The sequence below is a fragment of the Plenodomus lingam genome, assembly GCF_022343315.1.
Source record: "Plenodomus lingam strain CAN1 chromosome Unknown scaffold_20, whole genome shotgun sequence".
Classification (NCBI taxonomy): domain Eukaryota; kingdom Fungi; phylum Ascomycota; class Dothideomycetes; order Pleosporales; family Leptosphaeriaceae; genus Plenodomus; species Plenodomus lingam.
The window spans coordinates 504,767-521,321 of NW_027093974.1; the positions used below are offsets into that span (position 1 = coordinate 504,767).

The 16,555-nt window shown below is 54.1% G+C and overlaps 5 protein-coding genes across 5 annotated transcripts; 4 read left to right on the forward strand and 1 right to left on the reverse strand.

Moving 5' to 3' along the window:
- Window positions 1–1,414: 1,414 nt before the first annotated feature.
- On the forward strand, window positions 1,415–1,852 carry IAQ61_011145 (uncharacterized protein; the record flags this gene model as incomplete). Its single annotated transcript, XM_003843647.2, has 1 exon — window positions 1,415–1,852. The coding sequence occupies one exon, from the start codon at window positions 1,415–1,417 to the stop codon at window positions 1,850–1,852; it is 438 nt and encodes a 145-aa protein (XP_003843695.2).
- Window positions 1,853–1,967: 115 nt separating this feature from the next.
- IAQ61_011146 (uncharacterized protein) lies at window positions 1,968–5,825 on the forward strand (the record flags this gene model as incomplete). The annotated part of the gene is made up of 1 exon (XM_066099064.1): window positions 1,968–5,825. The coding sequence occupies one exon, from the start codon at window positions 1,968–1,970 to the stop codon at window positions 5,823–5,825; it is 3,858 nt and encodes a 1,285-aa protein (XP_065950583.1).
- An 867-nt stretch (window positions 5,826–6,692) lies between these two features.
- IAQ61_011147 (uncharacterized protein) lies at window positions 6,693–8,087 on the forward strand (the record flags this gene model as incomplete). Its single annotated transcript, XM_066099065.1, has 1 exon — window positions 6,693–8,087. One exon carries the CDS (start codon window positions 6,693–6,695, stop codon window positions 8,085–8,087), a length of 1,395 nt encoding a protein of 464 aa, XP_065950584.1.
- Window positions 8,088–8,791: 704 nt separating this feature from the next.
- Window positions 8,792–13,117, reverse strand: IAQ61_011148 (uncharacterized protein; the record flags this gene model as incomplete). The annotated part of the gene is made up of 3 exons (XM_003843649.2): window positions 8,792–9,742; window positions 9,799–12,780; window positions 13,031–13,117. Coding segments are annotated over 3 exons (4,020 nt in total), but the record flags the coding sequence as incomplete, so codon positions are not given.
- Window positions 13,118–15,115: 1,998 nt separating this feature from the next.
- Window positions 15,116–16,375, forward strand: GCH1 (GTP cyclohydrolase 1; the record flags this gene model as incomplete). The annotated part of the gene is made up of 2 exons (XM_066099066.1): window positions 15,116–15,877; window positions 16,073–16,375. 2 exons carry the CDS (start codon window positions 15,116–15,118, stop codon window positions 16,373–16,375), a joined length of 1,065 nt encoding a protein of 354 aa, XP_065950585.1.
- Between the last annotated feature and the right edge of the window lie 180 nt (window positions 16,376–16,555).

Consider the following 16,555-nt stretch of genomic DNA (forward strand, 5'->3'; position numbering starts at 1 on the left):
CGATTAGGAAGATCGGTGCATGGGCGAGTTTCGGATCCGAATTCGGCATCCCGGTACTCATGTCGTGGTTTCATACGTAAGGAGCAAGCATGGCTTGCTGAGTGCTCAACCCTCCAGGCGCAAAACCCTTGAAGTCACAGCAACGTCTCGCAAAGACAGTCGGAAGCACAGCAACGTGCTCGAGTGGGCAGATGCACAGTGTCACGTAGAGGCTGATTCTGGAATGCCAGGTTGTGTTTTCCATTTCATACCGTGTCGAGCGTCCATCATCACGGAACTTGGTCGTTGCGTTATGCCATCGAATATACGAAGCATAGTACTCCTAGCACCTAGGCTACTCGCCGCCTAAGTGGCAAACTGAACTAATGGTATGTTAGAATGGGACTGTATTCAACACATACGTTACAGCCTGGTAAGGAGTGTCAAGATTAGATATTAGGACGGATGCCTGCCTGTGATTAGTAGACCAAGGCATTTTGCTGTACAAATTAGTGAAGATCTGCATGTTGATTATCGTATCCTACCGTATTACAGAGCGCTTCTAACTCGGCTGCACAGCCTCATCTCCCCATGTCCGAGCACGACCTATCGGAAATATGTAGTACTTTTTGCGTTTGGAAGGTAACTTACGGTGTACCGGCACCTCCTAAACACTGTCCATGTGTGTGTGTGTGTCTCTCTCTCTGTGTGTACGGTAGTGGCCTACTATCATGCTGTCATACTAACATAGATGCCACAGTGTTTGTGTTCGTCTTCGTGCGTGTGTGTGTATCTAGCCAGCCAACTCGGCCGAATGATCAATCAACACGGCCATCATGTTCCATATCCCATAAGCTGGTAGCTATGTAGAGTGAGTTTTGAGGGCGAATTGATGGATAATGTTTGTTATGCGCGGGCTAGATGTAGCATGTGTCCTGTCTACTACGGTTTCCCGTACAGTCGCGTCCTTCCGACACGCCGACGTCTTGGGAAAGCGGACCAATGTGACCACCAATCAGCTTGGCCGGATCTTTTATTAACGCCTAGGCCTTGGTATTGCGGTCTCACTGTCGGCGCCCGCGGGCTTCATTCAGTATCTTCAACATTAATCAGTCAATCGGCATGTAGCGCATTGGAGATGGATGATACGTCAGCGAGTCTGGATTTTGCGACTTTGCGCCATGGGCGAGCTTTTCGTGCACAGGAGGCTCCACTTACCCGGCAGCCCTTGTGCCAATATAAGGCTCAGGATGGCCCACGACACATAGTAGTGCATTATCAATCAAACCCTTTTCTCATCGCCTTGGTCGTGTTGCAGCTTCCCCTTCATAGCGAGTCTTGTTCTCATCCTAATCGTCCTGCATCGAGCCTTTTCTCTATAACGAGTCTTTTGTCTCCCCATTTCCCATTTTCACGACACATAGGCACCACAGCGATGGTGGAGCGCATCGTGAACTCCTCTGGATGGAGTGCTGGTATACCCTCCGCCACAGGCGAGGAGGTGCTTCGAACCCTTTCCAGAACCTTTTCTGGCAAGTCACGACACGACGAAGAAATGGAACGACTGGACGAAGACAATAGTACAGACGCCGATTCAACCAAGACCAAGGTTGATATCTGGAGGCTTGCACACCATGTCAAGGAATTCCAAAATAATGATCCAGCCGACAGTCGCAAGTTAGGTGTGACGTGGAATAATTTGACTGTCAAGGTAGTACCTGCAGAGGCTCATATCCAGGAGAACTTCATCAGTCAATTCAACATCTTTCAACAAATCAAGGAGAGTCGTCAAAAATCAGGCCTGCGGAAGATCTTGGATTCAAGTTCAGGATGTGTAAAGCCTGGTGAGATGTTACTGGTACTGGGCAGGTAAGATGGCCTCGACGTGGACAATCTCGACATACCTCCGCTAACTATCTGCCTCTCCTACAGACCCGGCTCCGGATGCACCACATTGCTCAAGTTGCTCGCAAACAAGCGCAAAGGGTATGTCTGACGTTCCCAGAGAATCTTATAGTATAGACGTTGATGACAGCAGATATGCGGAAATCGAGGGAGACGTTCATTTCGGCTCGTTAACTGCTAAAGAAGCCGAGCCTTACCGTGGCAGCATAGTAATCAACACGGAGGAAGAGTTGTTCTACCCGACCATGACTGTAGGAAAGACTATGGATTTTGCCACCCGACTCAATGTCCCCGACACACTACCAAAAGATGCCAAGAGCCGCGAGGAGTACCGCGTGCAGTTCAAAGAATTCCTCCTCGAATCCATGGGCATCAGCCATACCGAGGAAACACAAGTGGGTGACGCTTTCGTCCGCGGCGTCTCTGGCGGAGAGAGGAAACGAGTGTCCATTATTGAGACCCTTGCTACACGAGGTAGCGTCTTTTGCTGGGACAATAGTACACGAGGCCTGGATGCAAGCACAGCACTCGAGTATACCCGTGCATTGCGATGTCTGACAGACGCAATGGGCCTTGCAACTATTGTCACGCTTTATCAAGCAGGAAACGCCATCTACGATATGTTCGACAAGGTGCTTGTGCTTGACGAAGGCAAACAAGTCTTCTACGGTACACGCGAGCAAGCTCGCCCATTCATGGAGGAGCAGGGGTTCATTTGCGGTGAAGGCGCCAATATTGCCGACTTCCTCACTGGTGTCACTGTTCCCAGTGAAAGGCAAATCCGCCCAGAATTTGAGAGTCGCTTTCCCCGCAACAACTTGGAGTTGGAGCAAGTCTACCGCCAATCGCCAATCAAAGCAGCTATGGACCAAGAACTTAATTACCCTACTACCGAGGAGGCCAAATCAAACACGCAAGCATTCCGAGAAGCCATTACACTTGACAAGTCCAAATCACTACTAAAGTCATCGCCGTTTACAGTTTCATTCCAAGAGCAGGTGAGAGCATGCATCGCTCGTCAATACCAGATCATTTGGAGTGACAAGGCTACCTTGTTTATTAAACAGGGTAGTTCTTTCATCCAGGCTTTAATTGCTGGATCACTGTTCTACAACGCACCTGACAATTCTTCCGGACTATTTATTAAAGGTGGATCCTTGTTTCTGGCCCTTCTCTTCAACGCTCTCATGGCCATGTCGGAGGTTACCGACAGTTATGCTGGTCGTCCCATTCTGGCAAAACAAAAGAACTTCGCCTTTTTCAACCCGGCTGCTTTCTGCATCGCACAAGTAACTGCAGATGTTCCAATCATCTTCATTCAAGTCACCACTTTTGTTGTCGTCCTGTATTGGATGACAGCTCTGAAAGCCACAGCCTCAGCATTCTTCACTTGTTGGTTCTTGGTCTACCTGACAACCTTTGTCATGACGGCATTCTTCCGTATGATAGGTGCAGCTTTCAAGAACTTTGACGCTGCCTCAAAAGTCTCCGGATTTGCAGTCACGGCTTTGATTGTCTACGCTGGATACCAACTCGCCAAGCCAGAGATGCATCCATGGTTTGTTTGGATCTATTGGATCGACCCACTCTCGTACGGCTTGGAGGCAATGTTGGCAAACGAGTTCCATGATCAAATTATCCCCTGCGTCAACGCCAATCTCATCCCGAACTTCCTTCCAGAATACCAGAACACTACCAGTGCCGCCTGTGCCGGTGTTCGCGGCGCATTGCCTGGAGCCACATCCGTCTTGGGCGACGACTACTTGGCTGGCCTCTCATACTCGCACGATAATGTGTGGCGCAATGTCGGTATCTTGTTCGCTTGGTGGTTTCTGTTCGTTGCACTTACGATCTTCTTCACCCTGGGATGGGATGATGCTGCTGGTTCGGGAGGATCGCTTGTGATACCTCGTGAAAACCGCAAGATTGCCCAACATGCATCGCAGCGAGACGAGGAAGCTCAAGTGACTGAGAAGGCACCTGCTCATGATGGTTCTGGAACTGGGAATTCGCAATCTCTTGGTGCCAATCTGATACGCAACACCTCAGTATTCACTTGGAGAAACTTGTCCTACATCGTCAAAACTCCAAGCGGAGACAGAACACTTTTGGACAATGTTCACGGCTATGTCAAACCAGGCATGCTTGGTGCGCTCATGGGATCCTCGGGTGCAGGTAAGACTACATTGATGGATGTCCTTGCCCAGCGCAAAACTGAGGGAACCATACATGGCGAGATTCTGGTAGATGGGCGTCCGTTGCCAGTCTCATTTCAGCGTTCAGCAGGATACTGTGAGCAGCTTGATGTCCATGAGGCATTCTCTACCGTCCGAGAAGCGCTTGAATTTTCAGCCCTCTTGCGCCAGAGCCGCGACACGCCCAGAGCGGAGAAACTTGCCTATGTTGATACGATCATTGATCTCCTTGAGCTTCGGGATCTTGAACACACTTTGATAGGACGTCTTGGCGCAGGTCTCTCTGTCGAACAGCGGAAGCGCGTCACGATCGGTGTCGAATTGGTCTCCAAGCCGTCAATTTTGATCTTCCTCGACGAGCCCACTTCTGGATTGGATGGCCAGGCTGCCTTTAATACCATGCGATTCCTTAGAAAATTGGCCGACGTTGGTCAAGCCGTCTTGGTCACTATTCATCAGCCGTCTGCCCAACTTTTCGCTCAATTCGATACGCTTCTGCTGCTCGCCAAGGGCGGTAAAACGGTCTACTTTGGTGAAATTGGTGAGAACGCAAAGACGATCAAGGAGTACTTCGCGCGCTATGACGCACCTTGTCCACCCAATGCCAATCCTGCAGAGCACATGATTGATGTGGTGACGGGAGCCCATGGCAAGGACTGGAACAAGGTCTGGCTCGAGTCGCCAGAAGCTGAGAAGATGCACCGCGATCTAGATCATATTATTACCGAAGCAGCAGGCAAGGAAACAGGAACGACTGACGACGGCCACGAGTTTGCCATAGATCTCTGGTCGCAGACCAAGCTTGTCACTCAAAGGATGAACATCAGTCTGTACCGCAATATCGACTACACGAACAACAAGCTTGCTCTGCACATTGGTATTGCCCTGTTCATAGGATTCACCTTCTGGCAGATTGGTGACTCGGTATCGGAACAGTCGATTCTCCTCTTTGCCCTCTTCAACTATGTTTTCGTCGCACCCGGTGTCATCGCACAACTTCAGCCTCTCTTCATCGAACGTCGGGACCTTTACGAAACTCGAGAGAAGAAGTCAAAAATGTATTCATGGGTTGCTTTCGTCACTGGGCTCATCGTCAGTGAGATACCGTATCTCATCCTATGCGCCATAGCCTACTTCCTCTGTTCCTATTACTCTCAGGGGTTGCCGTCCGGATCTGACAAAGCTGGCGCAGTCTTCTTCGTTATGCTTGCGTACCAATTCATGTACACTGGCATTGGTCAATTCGTGGCAGCCTACGCACCCAATCCCGTCTTCGCATCGCTCGTCAACCCCCTCCTCCTGGGTACGCTGACCTGCTTCTGCGGTGTGCTCGTCCCGTATGCGCAGATCCAAGAGTTTTGGAGATATTGGATGTACTGGCTCAATCCCTTCAACTACCTCATGGGCGCGCTTCTCGTGTTTACCGATTTCGACCGGGAGATCAAATGCACAGACAGTGAGTTTGCCACATTCGACCCTCCTTCTGGTCAAACTTGTGGACAATACTTGGATGCGTGGTTGAACGGCCCTGGTGCCCGCACCAACTTGGTTAACCCGGACGCTACTATGGAGTGTCGCGTCTGCCAGTACACTCGTGGCAGTGACTATCTTGTCACTGTCAACCTCAACGACTATTATTACGGATGGCGCAACGCGGCCATTTGTGTCATTTTTGTATTTTCCAGTTATGGCCTGGTCTACCTGATGATGAAACTCCGTACTAAGGTTTCCAAAAAGGCCGAGTAGATGATGATATACGGTTGGGTTTAATCTTTAGTTTTTCTCTCATGCGGCATCTTGTTTTGGTACGGCAGTATGGGTGCATATCTCTCTTCTTATAGAATCAGTGAATTGTCACTGCCATATTTCGGTGTATGATGGGCAGTATACCATGGACGTGTTGGTACACGAGGGTACGATGGACAAAACCAATTCAATAAAACGCATTTCCGGTGTTTAGTTTACGTTTACTACCTGTACTCTTTCTTTTTTTTTGGTTTTGGTTTTGGAGAATTGTGCTCGCTACATTGTGACTTCTAAGACATGGTTGTCTAACCATGAACTAACTCAGATGTGCATCAAATTGTATACTCGCTCTTCTGGGAAACCTTGGCTCCCCGTCCACTTGACGCTTGTTTGCTGCGTAACTGGTTGATTGAATTCACTCCCCGGTCAACTCTTGACGGATGTCATTATGAGGATTTTGTGTTAGCCCGGAAATAACCCAGAGGAGGTGAAGGCAGAATGGCCAGTAAACTCGTATGGTAGAGAGGTAGAGAGCAAACGAGGAAAGAAAGCGACTAAAGCTTGCAAGTTGGGGGCGTCACCATTGATGTGAAGCACGATCCCATGTCGTCACATGATTTGGGAAGTGGTAGTAATGTTGGCTCGGGAGGTACCGGTACCAGTGATTATCTAACCCTTACCGGTATTGCTAGCTTGGTGAGACGCTCCTCCACCTCATCTTCTCCAACAACAACAACAACAACAACAACAACAACAACAACAACAACAACAATCGAACCGCGTCTTTGCGTGTCACATCACCACCTTTGCCCAGAGACACTTGCTAAACGTGTTTGAATTCTGCACAGAGCCTTTGTAGTTTCCAACATGGCTCCTAACGCGCGAACGAAGGCGCCGGCAGGACGTGGACGCCCCAAGAGAGCCGTCGCGCCAGCCATAGCACTCGCGCCTGTCGCAAACACAACGCCAGCAAAACGAGGTCGTCCTGCTAAGGCGGCTGAGGCTGTTGAGGTCGCTGCTGAGCCTCCGAAGAAGCGCGGCAGGCCCCCGAAAAAGGCAGAAACAGATGTTCAGGCGGTAGTCGCAGACATGGCTGTCGCGCCCATGTCCGGTAAGAAGTCGGCTGGTCGCGGTCGTCCTCGCAAAGAAAAAGCGCCCACGACTGCCACCAAGGCAGATTCTGCTACACCTAAGCACGGCCGCCCTGCAGCCAAGGCAGCTGTGAATCTCAACCTCGTCGCTGGCTCTCCCCGCGTCACCAAGCGCACTTCACTCCGCACCAAGAAGACCGCGCCCAAGCCCAGTAGAGCTGCTGCCATGAGCACATCCCGCCTGGACCCGCGCATACGCTCAAAGCTGCGCACCCGTCTCCCCGCGTCCACCAAGGTGGCACAGGAAGCGCGAGCTCCTCAGCCCACCAAGCGCGGTCGTCCCAAGAAGGTGGTCGCTGAATCATCGGCGCCAAAGAAGGCTGATGTGCTCAAGAAGACCGCAGTTTCCAAGAAGTCTGCTGGCCGCAAGCCCGGAATCGTCATCGTCGAGAAGGCTACTAAGTCGCCGGTAGTGAAGCCCGGAAAAGTCGGTGCTCCACGCAAACGCCGCGGTCTCACAACTCTCGAGATTCCCGACAAATTCGCCAAAGCAGTCCAGGAGTTCTACAAGAATTTGCTAGCTGCTGATGCCGACAAGTCACTGGCTACACCCCTAGAGAATGGCGAGGGATCTGCTGCCGACGATGAACTTGCAGACGAGGCTGTGGAGGATGCAGAAGAGGAAGAGGGACACGAAGGAGAGGCAGAGGGAGAGGAAGACGTCGACCTGACCAGCGCAACCGCAGGCGCCAAGGGAGACGTAAATGATGTTGCAACATCATCTGGTTCAGAGAGCGAGCATGATACCGACCCACAGCAAGGATCGTCATCACCCGATCCAGAGCAGGGCCTCAATCGTGCCTTTCAAGCTCCCCAAGAACAAGTTTCCGCCTCATCCTCAGAGCAACATGTCTCCATGCCGGGTCAATCCTCTTTGGCGCCCACGCAGCTCCACAGCAAACAAGTCGTTCAACGCGAACAGACTTTGGAAATCGATAGTGCAGGAAACGTGATGGAGGAGTTTGAGGAAGGAGTAGTCGTCTACGAGGGCACAAGTGAGCAGCAACGTCTGTCCGCACAAGAAGACAATGTTGACGAGGACGTGGAAGACGAGTTTACCAGGTCCTTGCCCGATCCCACTGCCAAGTCTATGTTTGCAGCGGCGTCCTAGGCGTGGGTGGTGAAATTTGAGCTCGCCACATGGCCAGGACTGGACACATCGGCTCTACGTTTTGCACACAGTACCTGCGCATACATTTAGCGAAGCGAAGTATGGATGGCCTGTTTCGTGTGTGGGGGGGAGGGGCATGGCATACATAGTATTGTTTCTGCGGCATAGTACAGCGAAGTAGCGCATGCCACGGTCCTGTCAAAGGGAAGCATTTCCTTACATTCTACTACTTCCGAGTCTTTTTTTTTTCTTCAAAGGCCTAGCGGTGGTGGACTCTGTACATATAGAGTAGGGTGATGAGGGCGTTCTTTCATAGAGGTACCCCTCAGACGTCTTCAGGTGCTTCCAACAAAGTGACTCGTTCTTGTACAAATCCAAACTCCTTTACTTTACGTCTAATGTCACATGTGACTTACCAACCAGGGTGGATGCCTCCGTGTCCAAAGGCCACCACGGAATACATGTATAGATAACCTCATGAGAGAATGAATACTTTCCCGGTGCCCACCTTGTCCCCTCTTACCCAAGCAACGATCCGTCGCATCAGACTCCAATCGGTTTTGATAATCACCAATGTGCGCACATGATACTCTCCTGTACGAAATGTGTCCTTAATAGAAATTACTGTAACATTTGCCATCATCTCTCTTTGCAACCCCCCCTCTTTCGAGCCTCCTATCATACAAACTAACTGCTGACTATTCTCAAAGGCCCTCTGCCTTCACCCGTTTTGCTTCCCGCTCCTCCCCACCGCCCTCTCCTCTCCTCTTCACGCTCTCGTCCTCTCTTGCTGCCCTGCGCGCCTCCTTGTCCACCCTCTCCTTCTCTTTCCTCAGCGCCTTACTCTCAAACTCATGCCAATCCCCCTTCAATTCACTCAACGCGAGCGCCCTTTCCGCTCTTGGCGACTCACTCGTAAAAAAAGGATGCTCTAGTACATCTGCCGCTGTAGGCCTTGCAGCTGGGTCATAGAGGAACATGGCTTGTAGTAGTTCGAACGCGGCGGGACTGACACGGTCCTTGTACTTTTCCTCAAAAGTCGAGGGTTTCCGCTCCGTGGGACGGAGGAGCTCAAACCATTGCATGTCTAGGAGGCCGGGCCAGTCGGTCACGGTGGGAGTTCCAAGGACATTGTAGATCTTGTCGAGTTGGTTGATTTCGCCGCCGTCGCCAGGGAAAATAGCGTGCCGGGTGAAGATCTCAACCAACACACATGCGGCGGACCATATATCAACTGCAGGCCCGTACTGCGTCTCGCCAAGCAGTAGCTCAGGGGACCGGTACCAGATCGTAATGACACGGTTCGTGTAGTCTAATTTGCCACTTTTTGCATAGAATCGTGCCAGTCCAAAATCTGCGAGTTTGAGCTGTCCAGTGTTGGAGACGAGAATATTGGCGGCCTTGATGTCGCGATGAAGAACCCCGCGACGATGCAGGTAGTCTAGGCCCTGAAAGAGTTGTTTGGCAAGGTCCTTTTTGTGGGAGGCTTCGAGTTTAAAGGTTGGGTGGTTCAGCAGGCCTGTCAAATCGTGGGAGAGGTACTCGAACACCATGAAACAGTCGTTCTTTTCGACCATGACTTCTCGGAGCTTCACGACGTTGTCGTGCTTTAGGGACTGCAGGAGTTTGATCTCTCTTATCGCAGTGACGGGGAACTAATTCCAGTTTAGTATTTTGATCCTTTCGGTTTTGGCTGGAATTGAGTACTTACACCATCGCGTTCGCCTTCCATCCGAATCTTTTTTAGAGCCACCATATCTTTTGTGTACACATGGACGCCCTTGAAGACTTTGCCGTACGTGCCTGAACCCACGACAGACTCATTGCCTGGTTTTCTGTAATACACCGAGTCTGAGGCAGCATGCTCAGTGGGAAGCGTTGGCCGTGGCTTCATCCGCTTTCTTACCACCGTCTTCGTTCTTGGTACCTCAGGAGGCGGTGATCGCCGATCAGGTCGGACTCCAGGTCGAACATCGGGTCGACGAGGCAGATTGACTTCTCTCCGATCCACGCCGCGATGGTCGCGAGGATCACGAAAGTCTCGTGGATGCCGCAAATCTCGTGGATCCCGCAAATCTCGTGGATCTCGATCTCTGACGTCCCGAAGGTCTCGAAGGTCTCGTGGATCACGTGCGTCCCTGTCCCGTGCATGCCTGTAATCTCTCTCCCTATCACGGTAATAAGTGTCTCGTGGATCTCTAGCCTCTCTATCGCGAGGATCTCTGTAGCTAGGCTTTCTGTCATAAGGGTCATCATAGCGACGTTCTCGATCCCGGTAGGCTCGATTACGGTCTCGGTCATAGTCTCTGTCTCTGGAATCACGACTCCTATCGCGCCTCGAATCAGGTGGATAGCGCGAACCAGAATCGCGAGCGGCCACCTCTTTTGCCTTTGGATCAAGCAACGACTCTTTTGATATAATGTCTTGCTTCGCAGGCTCTTCCAAGTCCGGCTTGGCCTTGCTCGCAGGGGGCACAGGGTTCTTCGTCTTGAGCGAGAAGCTGAACCCAGACTTCGCTTGTACAGGAGCAGCAGTAGGCGGCTTCGCAGGCAACAAGGCATTATTTTCTTCTTTGGCGCCTTCATCCTCTACACGCAAGTCCTTGGATGGACGGAAAGGATTGTCGTCAGCGTCGACCGAGGCCGAGTCGCCTGACGCTGCCACGGCTGGCGGAGGCTGTGGGCGTGGGGCTTCTGTAGCAGGGCGGCCACCGCGGGTACCTGAAGCCGGTGTCCAAGAGAGGTTCGAGAATTGAGTTGGGGCAGCACCGCGGCCGCGACCACCTTGAGCGCCAAACGGAGTGCTGGGACCAGGGCCAGAAGGTCGTCGGTCAGGGCCATTGAAATGAGTGCCTCTGAAGCCGCCATGGACACCCCTGTGCGGGCTGTTCTGAAAGGCGGTTTGTGGGTAATGCTGATTTGGATAGAAGCCTGGGGACTGGCTGTTTTGGAGATGGGGTGACTGATTTGGCGAATGGTGCATTGGAGATGCTTGGTTGAAGTGGGATTGACCATTCCAACCACCTCCTCTAGCACCTTGATAAGGAGAGTGGCCCTGTGCAGGATATTGACTGTGCGCAGAATAGGGCGGGGAGTGGGAGTGTTGGAGGCCAGGACCACCACGACCCTGATATTGATATGCGCCACCTCTCATCCTAGACCCTTCGTCTCTACCCCTAGAAGTGTCTGAGTGGTAGCCTGAAGAAGCCACGGGCGAAGGCTTGCGAGAGGTGGATCTCCTCGGGGGAACAGATGGGTTGTCAGCAGTGTGCTCGTGGTCTAAGCGAGGTAGCTTGCCAACAGGAGAACGTGCTCGAGTCGTCCGATGGCGCAGATGTGCGCGGGGCGAACGACTCCGGTGCGGCGAGGTCCTGGTGCGCTGTGCGTGAATTGGTGAGCTCCTGCGAGCGACGTGAGGAGATGGTCTGCGGAGGGGCGAGCGGGACCGTGCAGCAGGTCTATGTGCACGACTACGACTATGGCTACGACTGCGAATTGTACGACCAGGACTTCTTTCTCTCTCGCGTGTGGGACGAGGGGGCGGTCGGGCCCTGGGCTCGTCGAACGGACTAGCGGGCCGCCTACCAGATCTTCTGGGCGACGATTTGCCAGCCGTTGGCTCACGCCGTGACGACCTATCAGGTGTTTTCGACGGCCGGTGCACTCCGTGGGCTGCTGGTCTGTAGCGGGGGTCAGTGTACGGAGAGTGACGGCGGCTGGATGTTGGTGGAATGTACGTGTCTGCCGGGGGCGCTCGATCACGGTCAGCTCGCAATGGCCGTGGGGAGGAAGGTCGGTCGATGGGACGGTGGGTTGATTCTGCACGTCGGGTCCTCGTTGGCGAGCCTAGGGGACTTTGGCTCCTGATACGCCTTGCCCGCTTGAGGGAGCCTCCTGGAGACGGCGAGCGGCTGCGATGGCGCTTGGAGGAGGGGCTCGAGTCGCGATGGGAATGAGTGTGCTGGTGATGATGATGATGATAGTCGTGGTGGTGTTGGTCGTGGTGGTGTCGATGTGCGTGTGGAGCCTGATCGACGCTGGATCTGGATTTGGATCCCCCTCTCTTGGAGCCTCGCTCGTGAGGATGGTCCCTCGACTCTCCACGGCTGCGACGACGCGTGCGCTCTCTGCCTGGGCTGCGAGGGTCGCGAGAACGGCCTCGTGGGGGCCGGCTCGATGGATACGTGTCGAGGTCGTGGGTGCGACGTCTAGAGGAATCCCTCGCAGCGCGTGGCGCTGGTGACGAAGCTCTGGGTTCGTGGTTGCGCTCCCGTGGCCGTTCCCTGGGGCGCTCTCGCTCTCCGTCTCGCTCTCCGTCTCGGTCTCTACCTCTGCTAGGCGAGTCCTCGGGTCGCCACTGGTCTATCTCTGGGGCCCGTCGCAGGGCAGCCATGTAGGCAGGAGTAGCATCAGCAGGCGTGGTAGAGCGTGGGCAGCAGCAAAGAGGTTCGCGGGTCTGGCGAGCCACGGCGGACCGAGCGTCAGAACTCGACCTTGTCAGTCTCCGCCACCGCGATGTTGGTCTCGCGGCAAGAAGGACAGGCTGCAGACGAGGGGGAACAGGGCCGACAAAGGGGCTAGAATCCCTCGGCGAATGCGGGTAGTAGTGAGAAGCTGTCGTGAATGTCCGTCTCAGTTTGGTGTTGTGGTTGCCCTGGCCGCACTTCTTCGCCCAGTGGTCTTTTGCATGCCGCTACCGACGGCGCCAAGCCTCGTGACAAGGAGGGCCTCGCGAGAAGACCCGCCCTTCAGGTCCCCAACTTCTTTTCAAGCATGTATCGAGTGGATGCTCTGCATGGCCTCTGTCTGAGATCTGTGAGAGAGCCTCTCCTTCCAGCTGATAGCCGTCCACCGGGCACAGAAGCCCACGCTTGATCCAGCCTCTATCTGGAGCGCGCCCCCATGTTCACAATAGCTATCTAATGCAGGGGACAATCACACACAACAGCAGCCGGCTGTTCGCCTGCCCGCTCGCCGCTGACAGCAGACATACTACCAGCTAGATAACCCACGCGCGTAGAATGAAGATGCTAGCCCTTTGGTGATAGAATAGCAGGCGGCGTCGTAAAGGGAGTGGTGACGGATCAGGAAGAGAGAAAGAACGGAGATGGCGAGGCCATCCCAAAAGAAAGTGGCTCGCTGTGATGCGCTGCCGCCACGGCCTGCTTTCCTCGACGCTCGTTGTACGAACAGGGGAAGTCGCACGTAAACTTGTTGATGCAACACGACCAAGGTTAAGCCAAGTGGGAACAGAGAGACGTGGTCCAGTGTACACTCACACTCGGGAGAGTTTTGGGGGGGAGGGATGAGTCTGCTAGGGGTTGAAGATGGCCTTGCAGCGACACAGCGAGATTCCTACCCCACCCTGGAAGCCCAACTTCAAACCGTGACGACAGAGGTTGGCAACGTAGAGCGCAAGGCCTCCTCAGGGACATCAGGACACAGTGAGGCGGATGCATCGTCAGCGTGCGAGCTATCTCTGTGTGAAGACAATGGCCATGTGCGTACTGCCTGGCAGACTGGAAGAAGAAAAGGGTTTGTTGATGAGAGCTCAGCTGGTCTGGACCATGCAGAGCAGCAAACTGGCAGGTGGAGGCAGGTAGTTGGCCTGACACACTGGCCATAGCAAGGCAGTATGGTGTGTGCAGGAGAGCCGGTAGCAGAAGTTGATTAGTATACAGCGCATTGCCATGGCGCGCCATGAAGAAACGTCGCCGTGAGCCAACGTGAGGTGTGTGTGTGTGTGTGTGTGTGGAATCGACCTGTGTGCCTCATGGGGGTTGATCATGTGCCAGCTTGGGGGTTTGGGGGTCGATTGTGGGGTTGATGTAGCATAGTACATGGAGAAGTTGGACGGTCAACAGCCACGAGAAGGGTTGGTGGGCTGGTTGGGAAGAAGCGGGGAGCAGAGAGTCAAGTCGAGTTGGCGAGGCGGGGCCTTTGGAGAGAGGGCCTTTGCCTTGAAGACAGCTCCCGTCCGCAGTCAGCGGGCTGCGTCGGTGCGCAGACGCGACACAGGGTGGTGTGTTCCCGCTTCCCATTGCACCAAGTACTGACAGTGGGCTACATACCAGACAATGCGAGGCCAGCGTCGATGGTGGAAGGATGGCGTGGGGATGGCGTGGTGAAGGAGGGGGGTTGTATGCATGTATGTGTGTGAGTGTGAGTCGAGTGTGTGAGTGAGTGAGTGTTCCCCCAAGGTGGCCCAGGTGTTCAATGTTGCATTCATCAGGTGTACCTTAACGCCTTCCAGACAACTCCCGCCCGTACCCCGTACCCCGTGACATGCACCGCCACACTCCGCCACACTCCGCCACCAAAGAGCTGGAGTGGCGTGGCGTCTGGAAAAGACTAGAGTAGAGTACTACTACTACTACTACTACTACTACTACTACTACTACTACTACTACTACTACTACTACTACTACATACTATAGCATTACAGGCGGGCGCACTGCATTTTGGCGTTATTCTCCTTGGCGGCACACAAAGTAAACGGGAGTTCGACGTCCCCTAGCCTTGGGGACTCTCCTAGTACATCGAAGGAGGAGAGAGGAGCTAGTCTCTTTTTTTTTCCGCCATCGGCGTCGCAGGCCAAAAAGAAGATCCATTGCAGACATGTTATGAGGACAGATGATGATTTCAAACTCTGTCTGCCTGTTTGTCTTTCTCTTTGCTCTCTCCCTCTCGCGCCCTTCCCCACCCTTTCCTCGGGTTAAGCATGCGCCAGAGTGAGCGCAGACTACAGACTATACAGACTACAGATTACAACCTACAAACTACAAACTACAGATTACAGACCACAAACTACAGTCAACAATTACAGCCTACAGCCCACAACCCACAACCCACAAACTACAAACGCCAAACGACAAGGACCGGGTGCCCGCATCACATCTAGAAAAGACGCACGCTTACCTACGCACAAACACATTCCACATCGCTGACACCACATACATCCCACTATCCTGCCCCGCCCCCTCCTTGCTCTTCCCTCCTACCGCTCCGTCCATTGGCCCGCCCGCACCATGGATTCGGATGCTGCAAAGCCCGTGTCAGCACTGCCTACACATATGGGAAATGGTCGGCTGCCTGTACGAGTGTCGCAGGAGGTGCGTGACCAGAAAGAGCGCGAGAATCTCTTCAACGCCATTGAGACGTCCAACCGAGGCCGCCAGATTGTCAACTTTGACGGACCCAATGGCTATGGCGCCTTGCCCGCACATGCAAAGGCCTCCTCCGCGGCGAGGGCGGCGAGAGTAGCAAGGACCAACGGCGGTGGCGGCAACAGCAGCAGTAACCACAACAACGACGACGAGGACGACGACGATGCCGCTGACGATGACAACGGCGGCCGCCATGGCGATACGGACGTCGAGGGCTGCAGCGAGGACGCGGTTGCGCAGACGCCGCTGGCCACCAGCCGCGCCCACAGTCCGTACACGCAACATCCCACGCTCGACTTTGATGGCCTCAGCTGGCCGAGCAAAGGCACGCGCGGACGCAAAGACGCAACCGAGGAGGAAAAGGCGGCGAATCTGAAGAAGCTGTCGGGAGCGGTGCGCACCATGCTCGAGTGCCTGGGAGAGGATCCCGACCGCGAGGGCTTGCTCGACACGCCTGAGCGATATGCAAAGGCCATGCTCTTCTTCACCAAGGGCTACGAGGAGAACCTGCGCGACATTGTCAACGGCGCCGTCTTCCACGAGGACCATGACGAGCTTGTGATTGTCAAGGACATTGAGATCTTCTCGCTCTGCGAGCACCACCTGGTCCCCTTTACGGGCAAGGCATGGCTACCCCCCCCTTCGATTCCCATGCCCCCATGCCCCCATGCCCCCATGTCTCATTCTCCCATGCCCCCATGTCTCATTCTCCCATGCCCCCATGCCCCCATGTCTCATTCTCCCATGCCCCATGCCCACTCCCAGCCGCCGACGGAGTGCGCTGATTAAGCACAGGCTCGGCTAACCTTCTACTGGCAGATGCACATTGGCTACATTCCCAACCGCAGAGTCATTGGCCTCTCCAAGCTCGCGCGCATCGCGGAAATGTTTGCCCGGCGCCTCCAGGTGCAGGAGCGGCTGACCAAACAGGTCGCGCTTGCCTTGTCCGAGATGCTGCAACCGCAAGGCGTTGCAGTCGTCGTCGAGTCTAGCCACTTTTGCATGGTCATGCGTGGCGTGCAAAAGACGGGCGCGACGACAACCACCAGTTGCATGCTCGGCCGCATGCGCTCCACCGCGAAGACGAGGGAGGAATTTCTAAGCCTCATCAATCGGCGATAGCGGCTGCTCCCGACATTCCGTCCCCCGGCATGCCCGGGCAGGAGACGACGACGATTGGAGCCTGGACAGCCCGCCTTCTTTGTGTTATTGCTACACTCCATCATTCTTCTCGCTGCTTCAACCTACCCCAAGATTTCCACCCTGATTCACATGCGCCCTCGAGGAGGCGTGGTACGGTAA